At 39.2% G+C, this 11390-nt stretch overlaps 2 protein-coding genes across 9 annotated transcripts; one reads left to right on the top strand and one right to left on the bottom strand.

Annotated features, from left to right (window-relative positions):
* The first annotated feature begins 789 nt into the window (after window positions 1–789).
* Window positions 790–10481, top strand: LOC111777590 (septin and tuftelin-interacting protein 1 homolog 1-like). 7 transcript variants are annotated; one of them, XR_002812404.1, is made up of 3 exons: window positions 791–2089; window positions 3239–5134; window positions 10397–10481. XR_002812404.1 is itself a non-coding variant. In XM_023657256.1 (2 exons), exons 1-2 carry the CDS (start codon window positions 1265–1267, stop codon window positions 5027–5029), a joined length of 2643 nt encoding a protein of 880 aa, XP_023513024.1. In that variant the 5' UTR covers window positions 790–1264; the 3' UTR covers window positions 5030–5298. The 7 variants fall into 7 exon arrangements, 5 of the variants coding, with proteins under 5 accessions (XP_023513024.1, XP_023513023.1, XP_023513021.1 ...); XR_002812402.1 differs by lacking the exon at window positions 10397–10481 and adding an exon at window positions 8680–8764; XM_023657256.1 differs by lacking the exon at window positions 10397–10481 and having other exon boundaries at window positions 790–2116; window positions 3239–5298.
* LOC111777591 (RNA polymerase sigma factor sigA-like) lies at window positions 7026–11308 on the bottom strand. 2 transcript variants are annotated; one of them, XM_023657257.1, is made up of 10 exons: window positions 11206–11308; window positions 10162–10984; window positions 9128–9326; window positions 8949–9041; window positions 8647–8775; window positions 7924–7977; window positions 7751–7828; window positions 7589–7651; window positions 7354–7466; window positions 7026–7267 (listed from the first exon to the last, which is right to left on the bottom strand). In XM_023657257.1, exons 2-10 carry the CDS (start codon window positions 10857–10859, stop codon window positions 7159–7161), a joined length of 1536 nt encoding a protein of 511 aa, XP_023513025.1. In that variant the 5' UTR covers window positions 10860–10984; window positions 11206–11308; the 3' UTR covers window positions 7026–7158. The 2 variants fall into 2 exon arrangements, with proteins under 2 accessions (XP_023513025.1, XP_023513026.1); XM_023657258.1 differs by having other exon boundaries at window positions 10162–11035; window positions 11206–11277.
* Between the last annotated feature and the right edge of the window lie 82 nt (window positions 11309–11390).

Genomic DNA, 11390 nt, shown 5'->3' with positions numbered 1-11390 from the left:
TTATTCAAAAATTGAATCAAATAGATCTTTTTAACTCAACGGAAGAGTAACACCGTAGTAAGACGTAAATCATCAGTTCAAACTCGATAAAGCTTTTGTCATGAAACTTCCACTGGAGTATTCATATCTGATTGAAGGGAGAATTAGATGTCATATTCTTATATACTTATTTAAATTTTATACAAATATAAAAAATCTCCTAATATATATGGAACCTAATTAAATCTCATCATCAATTTTCATTTATTAACACCAAAAATTACAGAAATTCTTGATTGCATCGGGAATCCCATTTTGTTTGAATTCGGTATGGATAAAAGATCTTCCTATGTTATACTATTCAATTCTCGACGATGAATCGATTTGATAGCTCCGATATTGTTATTCATGATATTTTAATACAATTCAATATCATCGAGATGCAATGCAGGCCATTGAATTTACAAGCAAAACATTTATCATCTCTGAGATTAAATCCCGAATTATTACAAATAAAAAATGAACGTATTAAGATTATTCAACTTCGAACTTTGAGGGAGTCTGTACATACTAATTACTATTATGATTTACATATGTAATCAATAGAGTGAGTACACGCTAATTGCCACTAAACTATGATAAAATTTTGATTTTTGAGTTGAAAGTATTTAAATATTTTGGTAAAAAATATAAGTAGAACCGAATGATATATATTAAGAAGTTTATAAATATAAAAATGAGTTCTAAATATTTTTAATGTAGAATAACTTGATTAAGTTTAACCTAATTTTAATTTAAAGTAGGAGGATTCCTTGGGAAAATTTTAATTTTGAAGGCAAATTTGAGAAATCGATCGAATAAAAAGGACATTCAACCCAATTTCGCAGCAAGTGGCCATGGCTGAAGGCGGCGGTACAAAATTCCGACGTTCGTAACAAAAAACCAAATTCGAAATTCGAAATTCGAAATATTTTAGCGAAGAACAGAAGAAGAAGCAGAAGAAGAAGAAGAAGAAGAAGCGCAGCTACTGAAGTAGGTTTTCTTCTCGATCAATCATTTTTGATATTGTCAGTCATCCTAGGTTTTCAATTTCAGACGGGATCCCTTCTCCACTCTTTTGTTGTTGTTTTTTATTTTTTTTTGTTATTCTGGAGCCGCCGTAATCTGTTTTCCTGGGCGAAATTAGGAAATCAGGGCATTTTCGAGTTTCTTCTTGCTTCTGAAATTAGTGTGTAATTCGTGAGTGGTTGAGAAGGGGGAGAGAGAGAGAGAGGGAGAGGGAGCGATGGATGATTATCAAGAAATGGAGAGGTTTGGTATGGAGAATGATTACGATGATGGCCAATGGATTGGGGGCGAGTTTTATTACCGAAAGCGCAAAGAGAAGAGGTCCCAAACGAAAGATGATGTTCTTTATGGTGTGTTTGCGACTGGGTCGGATTCGGACTCTGATGGTGATGGATTTTCGTCTCGGAAGCGCCGCAAGGACCGCGACTTGTCTAGGAAACCTGACCTCACCAAGCCTGTCAATTTTGTATCCACCGGCACCGTCATGCCCAACCAGGAGATTGATAAGATTTCCAAGGATGGAGATGCTGAGAATGTGGAAGACAACCGGCCTGGCCTTGGCTTGGGCTCTAGCACGTCTGGTTCTGGCCTGGGTTTTAGTTCTTCGACTGCTGACAGGAATCTTGATGGGTTTAAGGAGAATGGTTCTACTGTTGATGGAGATGAAGGTGGTGATGACTTCTTTTTGCCCACTGCGTTTGGGAGAAAGATAAAGGAAGGAGCTGAAAGGAGGGAGAGGGAAAGAGTGAAATCACAGATAGAGAAGAAAAGTCAAGTGGTAGCCGGGGGAAGAAAAGATTCTGACTCTGGGAATGTTGGAGCCTTTGAGAAGCATACCAAGGGCATCGGTCTGAAGCTACTCGAAAAAATGGGATACAAGGGAGGTGGGCTTGGAAAAAACAAACAAGGGATTGTAGCTCCTATCGAAGCTAAAATGAGGCCTAAGCATATGGGTATGGGGTTTAATGACTTCAAAGAGGCACCTAAGGTACAAGCTTTGCAGGAACTTGAGGAGAAAACATTGCCCCAACCAACGACAAAGGCAAAGGAGAGGCTATGGTCGAAGCAAGTAAGGTCTAAAAAGAAGAAAGAAGCATATTTAACAGCTGAGGAATTACTGGCTAGCAAGCAGGACCAGGCATTGGAGGTTGTTCAAAAGGTGTTTGACATGCGTGGTCCTCAGGTGCGGGTGTTAACAAATTTAGAGAACTTGAACGCTGAAGAGAAAGCCAGAGAAAATGACATCCCTATGCCAGAGCTTCAGCATAATGTGAGGTTGATTGTAGATTTGGCTGAGTTGGATATCCAAAAAATTGATAGAGATTTGAGAAATGAGAAGGAAACTGCACTGAGCTTACAGGAAGAGAAGGAAAAGTTAGAGATTGAGCTGGCTCGTCAGAAGAAGCAGATGGATAGTATGGAAGAAATTATGAGCATGATAGAACGAATAGGAGAAGATAATTCTGCTGGAACATTGACATTAGATGGACTTGCTAAGTGTTTCAGTGGCTTGCAGAGAAAATTTGGTGACGAGTACAAGTTATGTAACTTGTCTTGCATTGCATGTTCATTTGCACTACCTTTGTTTATTAGAGTATTTCAGGGCTGGGATCCTCTTCAAAATCCTTCTCATGGGTTAGAAGTGATATTGTTGTGGAAGACTCTTCTTCAAGATGAAGACTGTGTTGACATCTGGGATGTGACATCGCCTTATACTCTCCTGGTTTCAGAAGTTGTGCTACCTGCCGTACGAATCTCTGGCATAAATACTTGGCAGGCTAGGGATCCTGAACCAATGCTTCGGTTCTTAGAGTCTTGGGAAAAATTGCTGCCTCCTTCAGTCCTTCATACCGTATTGGACAATGTTGTCATGCCTAAACTTGCAAGTGCAGTAGATTTGTGGGAACCTCAGCGAGATCCTGTTCCTATCCACATGTGGGTACATCCATGGCTGCCATTGTTAGGGCATAAGCTGGAGGGTATGTATCAGGTCATACGTACAAAGTTGAGTTTTGTTCTTGGTGCTTGGCACCCGAGTGATGCTTCTGCCTATACTATATTATCACCTTGGAAAGCTGTATTTGATTCTGCTAGTTGGGAGCAGCTTATGTGTCGATTTATTGTACCTAAATTGCAGCTTGTCTTGCAAGAATTCCAAGTAAATCCAGGAAATCAGAAACTTGATCATNAGGCAAAGGAGAGGCTATGGTCGAAGCAAGTAAGGTCTAAAAAGAAGAAAGAAGCATATTTAACAGCTGAGGAATTACTGGCTAGCAAGCAGGACCAGGCATTGGAGGTTGTTCAAAAGGTGTTTGACATGCGTGGTCCTCAGGTGCGGGTGTTAACAAATTTAGAGAACTTGAACGCTGAAGAGAAAGCCAGAGAAAATGACATCCCTATGCCAGAGCTTCAGCATAATGTGAGGTTGATTGTAGATTTGGCTGAGTTGGATATCCAAAAAATTGATAGAGATTTGAGAAATGAGAAGGAAACTGCACTGAGCTTACAGGAAGAGAAGGAAAAGTTAGAGATTGAGCTGGCTCGTCAGAAGAAGCAGATGGATAGTATGGAAGAAATTATGAGCATGATAGAACGAATAGGAGAAGATAATTCTGCTGGAACATTGACATTAGATGGACTTGCTAAGTGTTTCAGTGGCTTGCAGAGAAAATTTGGTGACGAGTACAAGTTATGTAACTTGTCTTGCATTGCATGTTCATTTGCACTACCTTTGTTTATTAGAGTATTTCAGGGCTGGGATCCTCTTCAAAATCCTTCTCATGGGTTAGAAGTGATATTGTTGTGGAAGACTCTTCTTCAAGATGAAGACTGTGTTGACATCTGGGATGTGACATCGCCTTATACTCTCCTGGTTTCAGAAGTTGTGCTACCTGCCGTACGAATCTCTGGCATAAATACTTGGCAGGCTAGGGATCCTGAACCAATGCTTCGGTTCTTAGAGTCTTGGGAAAAATTGCTGCCTCCTTCAGTCCTTCATACCGTATTGGACAATGTTGTCATGCCTAAACTTGCAAGTGCAGTAGATTTGTGGGAACCTCAGCGAGATCCTGTTCCTATCCACATGTGGGTACATCCATGGCTGCCATTGTTAGGGCATAAGCTGGAGGGTATGTATCAGGTCATACGTACAAAGTTGAGTTTTGTTCTTGGTGCTTGGCACCCGAGTGATGCTTCTGCCTATACTATATTATCACCTTGGAAAGCTGTATTTGATTCTGCTAGTTGGGAGCAGCTTATGTGTCGATTTATTGTACCTAAATTGCAGCTTGTCTTGCAAGAATTCCAAGTAAATCCAGGAAATCAGAAACTTGATCATTTTTACTGGGTTACTAGTTGGGCTTCTGCCATACCTATCCACATCATGGTTGATATGATGGAGAAATTCTTCTTCTCCAAGTGGCTACAGGTATTGTATCACTGGTTATGTTCAAATCCAAATTTTGAGGAGGTTACAAAGTGGTATATGGGCTGGAAAGAACTCTTCCCAAAGGAGCTTCTGGCTAATGAAAGTATCAGGTACCAGCTTAGTTGTGGCCTGGATATGATGAATCAAGCCGTTGAAGGGATGGAGGTAGTTCAGCCAGGTTTGAAAGAGAATATTTCTTACCTTCGGGTTCTTGAGCAACGACAGTTCGAAGCTCAGCAGAAAGCTGCTGCGCAAGCTAAACAACAAGGCTCAGCTGGATTGGGTAATGCTTCTCATTTGGACAGTATGGGTGGTACAGTTGAGATGACTCTGAAAGAAGTACTTGAGGCCCATGCCCAACAGTACGGTTTGCTCTTTAAGCTTAAACCTGGAAGAATGCACAATGGGCACCAGATATATGGCTTTGGAAATGTAAGCATAATAGTCGACGCTCTAAATCAAAAAGTGTACGCCCAAACTGAGGAATCATGGTCCCTAGTATCCCTTGAACGATTACTGGACATGCACACTAGTTCTACAGCAAAGAGACGGTAGATGTAAGCTTGGCATAACTTTTTGAAGGAATTTCTCATGTTGTGAAGCAACTTTAAGCAGTGTTTAGATTATGTAGACTGCTTGTACTATAGGAGAAACTATAAGGTTAGTATGGCTTCAATCTCTCAGTCATTGCTGGGCAAGTCTTTTTCACCATTAGATATGATCTGAAAATTCTTTTTTCATCAATATGTACTGAATTTTGTCTTTTTTATGTGAATTACTATCTTATCATGAATTAATCTCAATCTCTAGCTTTGCTGGTAAAATTCTATGATGTCTTCTTCTATCACCATCTGCGTTTTTAATAGGTACAGATAAATTACTGAAAGGTGATTCATGATGAAGATCTTTATTCTAAATTTATTGATTCCTTATTAGTTTTTGGTTCATGTCTCAATAACAATACTTGATAATTATATGGTTAAATATGGAATTGGATCTGACATGTGAATAGTGAACATGTTTTAAATAGAAACATAGGTTATTAGATTAGAGGCTAAAGATGGAGTTCAATAGGCGGTCATAAAGTGAATTTAATTAGAGTTGAGATTAAAAGTAGCTTTTCCTGATTCAAGAAGCACTATAGATGCTGATATCCAAAACGAGCACTATGTTCTTCCTAAAAACTTATGAACCTAATGCTTTGTTCTTTGCTGGAGAGGTATAGGAATGCAAGAGGTTACTTTCTGGAACTGGCTAGGAATAGCAACAATTGTTATAAGGTGTATGCAACTGGGGTGATTGCAGGGGGGTGCAAGCTCTGGTTTCATGAAGAACAGTAGAATGATTGAATACAGTTTTGAATTTGTCTTCTGTCCCTTATATGGTGTTCTGATGCAGGAGAAAAGACATCTCAAAATTAGAGACAGAAGTAGGGAATGTTTTTTTTTTGGGGGGGGAGTGTGCACTTCCACTTTAGAATTCCCAGAGAAGTTGTCAATATACTGATAGATGCATGAGAAAAATTATCTGGGAATGAGCCGATGGAAGGGATGATAACCATATCAAATAGATTGGTGTGTCAAATCGTGAGACTTTTTTTGTTTTAGATGCTTGCTATTTATTTTGTTTAACATTTAACTTTATTTTGTTGTCTGAACTGGAGAATGTTGTACTAAAAATTATAATTCTGAACTTTGTTTAAAATGAGTCTTGCAATTGGCATCAAGCTTTGTTTAGCATTGACATGTGTATTATGTTAACATGTTTCTTAGCCATCCCTGTCTTAACGTCTTTTTGCGTTCCTTCTTTCTTTCTTCTGAGATATATTGTTCTGAATCTTTGCTTCTTAGTGTGCGCAATTGTTGCAAAAATTCAAATAATATCAGACATAAAAGAAAAATGTAATGGAAATTGAAGTTTCCTAGCATTATATACATTTTATTTGTGTAGATGCTTCAATTAATAACTTGATTAGATGCTTTCTGAACTCAAATCTCTGGCTTCTTGTCATCTTGTGCCTTTATTTACAGAAAATCTATTTTGATTTATATTGGTTCATTATCCTTGTATCCTTCCTATTGAATACTTCTTCTCTGGATGATCATGGTTACAAACTTGATATATTATATATAGAAACCGCATTGAGTTTGAGAAAGTTACAGGTACTGTGTTATATAGGCTGATTAACTGGAGGTCACTTTTAACTACTGGGTGGATGGCAAATAATATTAAGTTTGTTAGTTAGCACTTCGTCAGCAACGTCGGTAGGAAATTTTGGGAAATCCCGATATTTGGGTAGATATCGAGTATTGTAGGGTTAATGAGTAGTAAGCTACCTACCTTTGTTCTTAGAAAATGGTAGCAAGGTAGTAAGATATTGAGTATTGTAACATTACTTCTGTAATGTTGGGAAACTGGTAGCAAAGTATTCCCTTGTGGATTCATTGTGTGCTGCTCAGAAAATTTGATGATCGAAGTTTTTCTAGTAGTGTTTGGAGGATACTTTTACAATAGATTGTGCAGGATGATGACACCACTAAGACAACATGGCTCAAAATCAAATTTCGCAAAAAAATTATTCACATTTAGTAGATGGCAACATCAATCAAGAGCAAAATCTCTTTCTGTATATATACACAATAGACAATGGATGGTCTCTATTGTAATTATATGTTCTTAACAAATTAATGTTTAAGCAACATGGCTTCCATCTTCCTTGTCTTGGCTGCCTTCTTTAGTTTCTCCAACGCCACTAGTCCAATTTGTCTTACTCTTTCTCTGGACAACCCTATGCTGAAAAACTCAGACCACAAAGTGCATTTTCTCAGCTAACTTAGAACATCATCGACATTTTGCTCGATTAAGTTTCTTTGGCTTACCGTTTGCTTATTTCCTCCCATGTCAGACACTCGTTATCCAGACCGTGGTAAAGGCGTATGATCTCTCTTTCTCGGTCCCCAAGTGTCGTAGTTATGAGTTTGTTAACCTCAGCCTGCCAATATTTTTCAGTGTATAAGCAAACAACTCATCATTCTTCACCTTATATTGCTGAAAATAGTATAGTTTTTCACTCTTTTAAGTCTATTTTCTTGGTTTTGTGGTCGATTATTTTACCTTCAGAATCCATATGTCTGTTCCATGCCATGGGTTGTTCTCGAGGCAGTTATCTGCAATATACTGCAAAAACAAAGGAATTCAAGCAATGCCAAACATTTAGACCAAAATTCTGAAAAACATGTTATGTTTGAAGAAACAGAGTTTCTATTCAAGTCTTACACTATGATGAGTTTCGCCTGGAAGACCATTTAATGAAGGAAATGCCTCTCGGTCTAGCGAGAACACCTTGCTTATTGCCTAAAAGAGATGATTGGTTGGCTTAATAAGGAAAATGAAAACAGAGATTCATTAGGATAAAGCACAGTGAATGGGTTATTAGAAATTTGTAGTACCTCTGTGGCGTTCTTGACTTTCTTTTTGGACATGTTTAGGGATTCTGCAATCCTCTGAGACAAATAGACAAGTGTTAAGGAAATCCCAAACTTCACAAAGTTCATGTAGGTTAGTATAGGTATCTCTGTTTTATTTTTACTCGGGTCTATTTTCATTTTTCCCTTTTGTTTCAAAGACTTTATTAAACATGCAAGTCCAATGTTCTATAAATACGTTTCAAATGATTATTTCCGCACTAACGGTGACATTATGTATATGGTAGCGACTTTAGGTTAGTAAAAAAACCTAGGGTCGTTACAGTTGGTATCAGAGTTAGTCACTAGATGGTGTACTAACGAGGATGCTGAGCCCCGAAGGGGGGTGGACACCGAGCGGTGTGCCAGTGAGGGCGCTGGGCACCAAAGGGGGTTGTGAGATCCCTTGAAGTGGGGAAAGAGCACCAGTGAGGACGCTGGGTCCTAAAGGGGGGGCGGATTGTGAGATCCCACATCGGTTGGGGAGGAGTGAAACATTATTTATAAGGGTGTGGAAATTTCTCCCTAGTAGACGCATTTTAAAAACTTTGAGGGGAAGCCCGAAAGGGAAAGTCCAAAAAGGACAATATCGGTTAGCGGTGAGCTTGAGCTGTTACCGTTCATCTTAGTCTAAGTTTGCAGTCTTTAATGTCAGTAAGCAGTGTTTTGCAATATTTTGCTGCAGTGTTATAACAGTTATCCACTTACATCAATTGATGGAGTGATTCCTTTCTCTTGCAGTCTAACTTTAGCGTTGCGAATCAATCCTAATCTTTCATGCATATGAGTCGGCAATCTTAGCATTCTTGAATTCTCAACTAATGCTCTTGAAACACCCTGCACATGGATGTAGACATTCAACTGCTGTCAGTGCGTGCTATAACATGGTATGCATTCTCCAAGTTAAGATGCTTACATTAACTGATTTAATATCTCTCCTTTTATTCTTGGCAAATCAACATGTTTGATCTCCAAGTGTTCATGATACAGAAGTGTAATTGTTTTCTCACCTGGCGTATCCACCAATAAACATAGGTTGAGATTTTAAACCCCTTTGAAGAATCAAACTTCTCTATCCCACGGAGAAGTCCAATTAAGCCACCCTACATTAGACATGAACAAACTCTTCAATTACAGGGAAGCTAATAGGTTTAGAGTTAGCTGTAGGGGGCTGTCATAAGCTCTTCACCTGAACTAAGTCATCCATTTCAGCCCCCATTTTGTCGTATCTTTGCGCAATAGACATAACCAAACGAACATTGCTCATTGCTAGCTTCTCTCTTGCTAATGAACATTCCATTACACTTGACCGTAATTTGGCACGAGAAATCTTGAGTGATATTGCTAGTTGGTCTTCGGAGGGCTCACATCCTAATCTTTCCTTTAGTCTGAGTTTCATTACAGAGGTTAGGGAGAACAAAATGTGAAGTTCATGATATCATTATTAGAGCAATCAGTTTTGACAATGGAGTAACAGAAGCATATAAACATATGATGGGTTTCTTTTTCACAGTTCAGTTCGGATAAGACTAATCATGGGAAGAAAACGGCCGGAAAAGAGTCAGTGTTGAATGATTTTATCCACACTGAGGCCCATCCAAGTAGGAATAATACTATCTACTACTATTACTCAATTGTATACGTAAAGATTGTGAGATCCCACATTGGTTGGAGCGGGGAACAAAGTATTCCTTACAAGGGTGTGGAAACTTCTCCTTAGTAGACACGTTTGAAAACGGTGAGGATGACGGGGATGTGTAATGGGCCAAAATGGACTATCTACTAGCGGTGAGCTTTGGTTGTTACCAATGATATCAGAGCTAGACACCGGGCGGTGTGCCAGTGAGGACATTAGGCTCCGAAGGAGGGTGGATTTGTGAGATCTCACATCGATTGGAGAGAGGAACGAGTGCTGGCAAGAACGTTGGGCCTTGAAGGGGGTGGATTGTGAAATCCCACATCGATTGGAGAGGGGAACGAGAGCCAGCGAGGACGCTGGGCCCCAAAGGGGGTTGGATTGTGAGATTTCACCTCGGTTGGAGAGGGGAACGAAGCACTCTTTACAAGGTGTGAAAACTTCTCTCTAGCAGACACGTTTTAAAAACCTTGAGGGGAAGCCCAAAAAAGGAAAGGCCAAAGAGGACAATATTTGCTAGCCGTGGCTTGGGCAGTTATAAAGCTTGAAGTAATCTATAAAAATCTGAATAAGAAGAATGTGCTGACCTGGTTTTACGCTCCTCCAATGCAAGACCGACTTTGATTTTCTTCGAAAGGCGTACAACTTCAGCATGAGAAAGTAACTCTTCACTTAATAAACCTCTCACATACCCCTTTAATCGATTTTGTAATAGCTCAGAATTGATTGTAGGCCTTAACTGTTTGCTGATTCTTGGCTGAGCCATAAGAACATGTTTGCTCTGTATTTTCCTCCTAGAACTCATTCTCCTTTGTCGTGCAGACACACCAGAACAAGTGACAGGTACTTTCTTCTGTGTTTTTCCTCTCGGCGCATCGGCCAACACGGTTTGATCGAAAGATAGATTCCATTGCTTCTCCAGCATAGACTTTTGCAGCAAAAGAAGAGCCTCCACAGTACATTTCAGATCAGTTTCTTCATCTTCCCAGATCGTGCTATTATGAAGCCTTGGTTCAGCAGTTGGAGAAGAGGGTGTATCTACATGTTCCTTCACAGCTTTGATGCAATGCCCGTGCCGTTTCGACGACGACTGATTTCTCGGAGAAAAGTTAGGCGAACTTCTTGCTGTTATTACCACACTCTTTGTAGGGGAAACCTGGGTTTGTCCAATCCTGTGGTCATTGACATACAAAAGCTTTTCTGTGAAATCAGAATAATAGGACGAAGAATTGAACAGCCTCTTGGCTGCACCAAGCCCAGTTATTGCAGTTGTTGTTGCCATCATAATATCATATGGCTTCTCTTCTTCTTGTGCACAAAACTCTTAATCATCACACGATGAACACAAAATCAAAGAACACCAAATCAAAACTCCCAAGTCTATTTCCTTCACCAGAGCCACAAACAGCCCTAAATTCATGAAACAGAGAGTAGAAAGTGGATTAAATTCCCACCTGAAATCTACAAACAATCAAAGAAAATAAAGTGGACAAGAACTTAGGAAGAACAAAATGACATCCAGATTGAGTTTCAGTCACTATAAATCAACATGGAAACAGCAAAAACAACAGAACCCAGAAACAGAAATTATTGAATGAATTGAAACATGAAAGAGTGCATCAATTAAGTACCTCGAAAATGGAGGAAGACAATGGAGTCTTCACTCCTCAACTCTAGAGAGAGAGAGACGATGAATCCAAGACCGAATGGTTTGCTGCTGTTGTTGGTGGCTTCATGAATACCATCAATTTTTTTTTTTTTTTTTTTTTTTTTTTTTTTTTTTTTTTTTTTTTTTTTTTTTTTTTTTTTTTTTTTT

Source organism: Cucurbita pepo, chromosome LG16, assembly GCF_002806865.2.
Source record: "Cucurbita pepo subsp. pepo cultivar mu-cu-16 chromosome LG16, ASM280686v2, whole genome shotgun sequence".
Classification (NCBI taxonomy): Eukaryota; Viridiplantae; Streptophyta; class Magnoliopsida; order Cucurbitales; family Cucurbitaceae; genus Cucurbita; species Cucurbita pepo.
The sequence above is the reverse complement of the archived record's forward strand: the minus strand, read 5'-3'. Positions and strand labels throughout refer to the sequence as shown.

What these genes read in the sequence shown, in the direction of transcription:
- LOC111777591 (XM_023657257.1), bottom strand. Translation starts at nt 10,859, where the DNA reads ATGATGGCAACAACAACTGCAATAACTGGGCTTGGTGCAGCCAAGAGG. An exon ending in TTGGAGGAGCGTAAAACCAG is followed by an intron (nt 9,327 to 10,161) that starts GTCAGCACATTC and finishes AATGAAACTCAG; the next exon opens with ACTAAAGGAAAGATTAGGAT. An exon ending in TTTATTGGTGGATACGCCAG is followed by an intron (nt 8,776 to 8,948) that starts GTGAGAAAACAA and finishes ATCCATGTGCAG; the next exon opens with GGTGTTTCAAGAGCATTAGT.
- LOC111777590 (XM_023657256.1), top strand. Translation starts at nt 1,265, where the DNA reads ATGGATGATTATCAAGAAATGGAGAGGTTTGGTATGGAGAATGATTAC.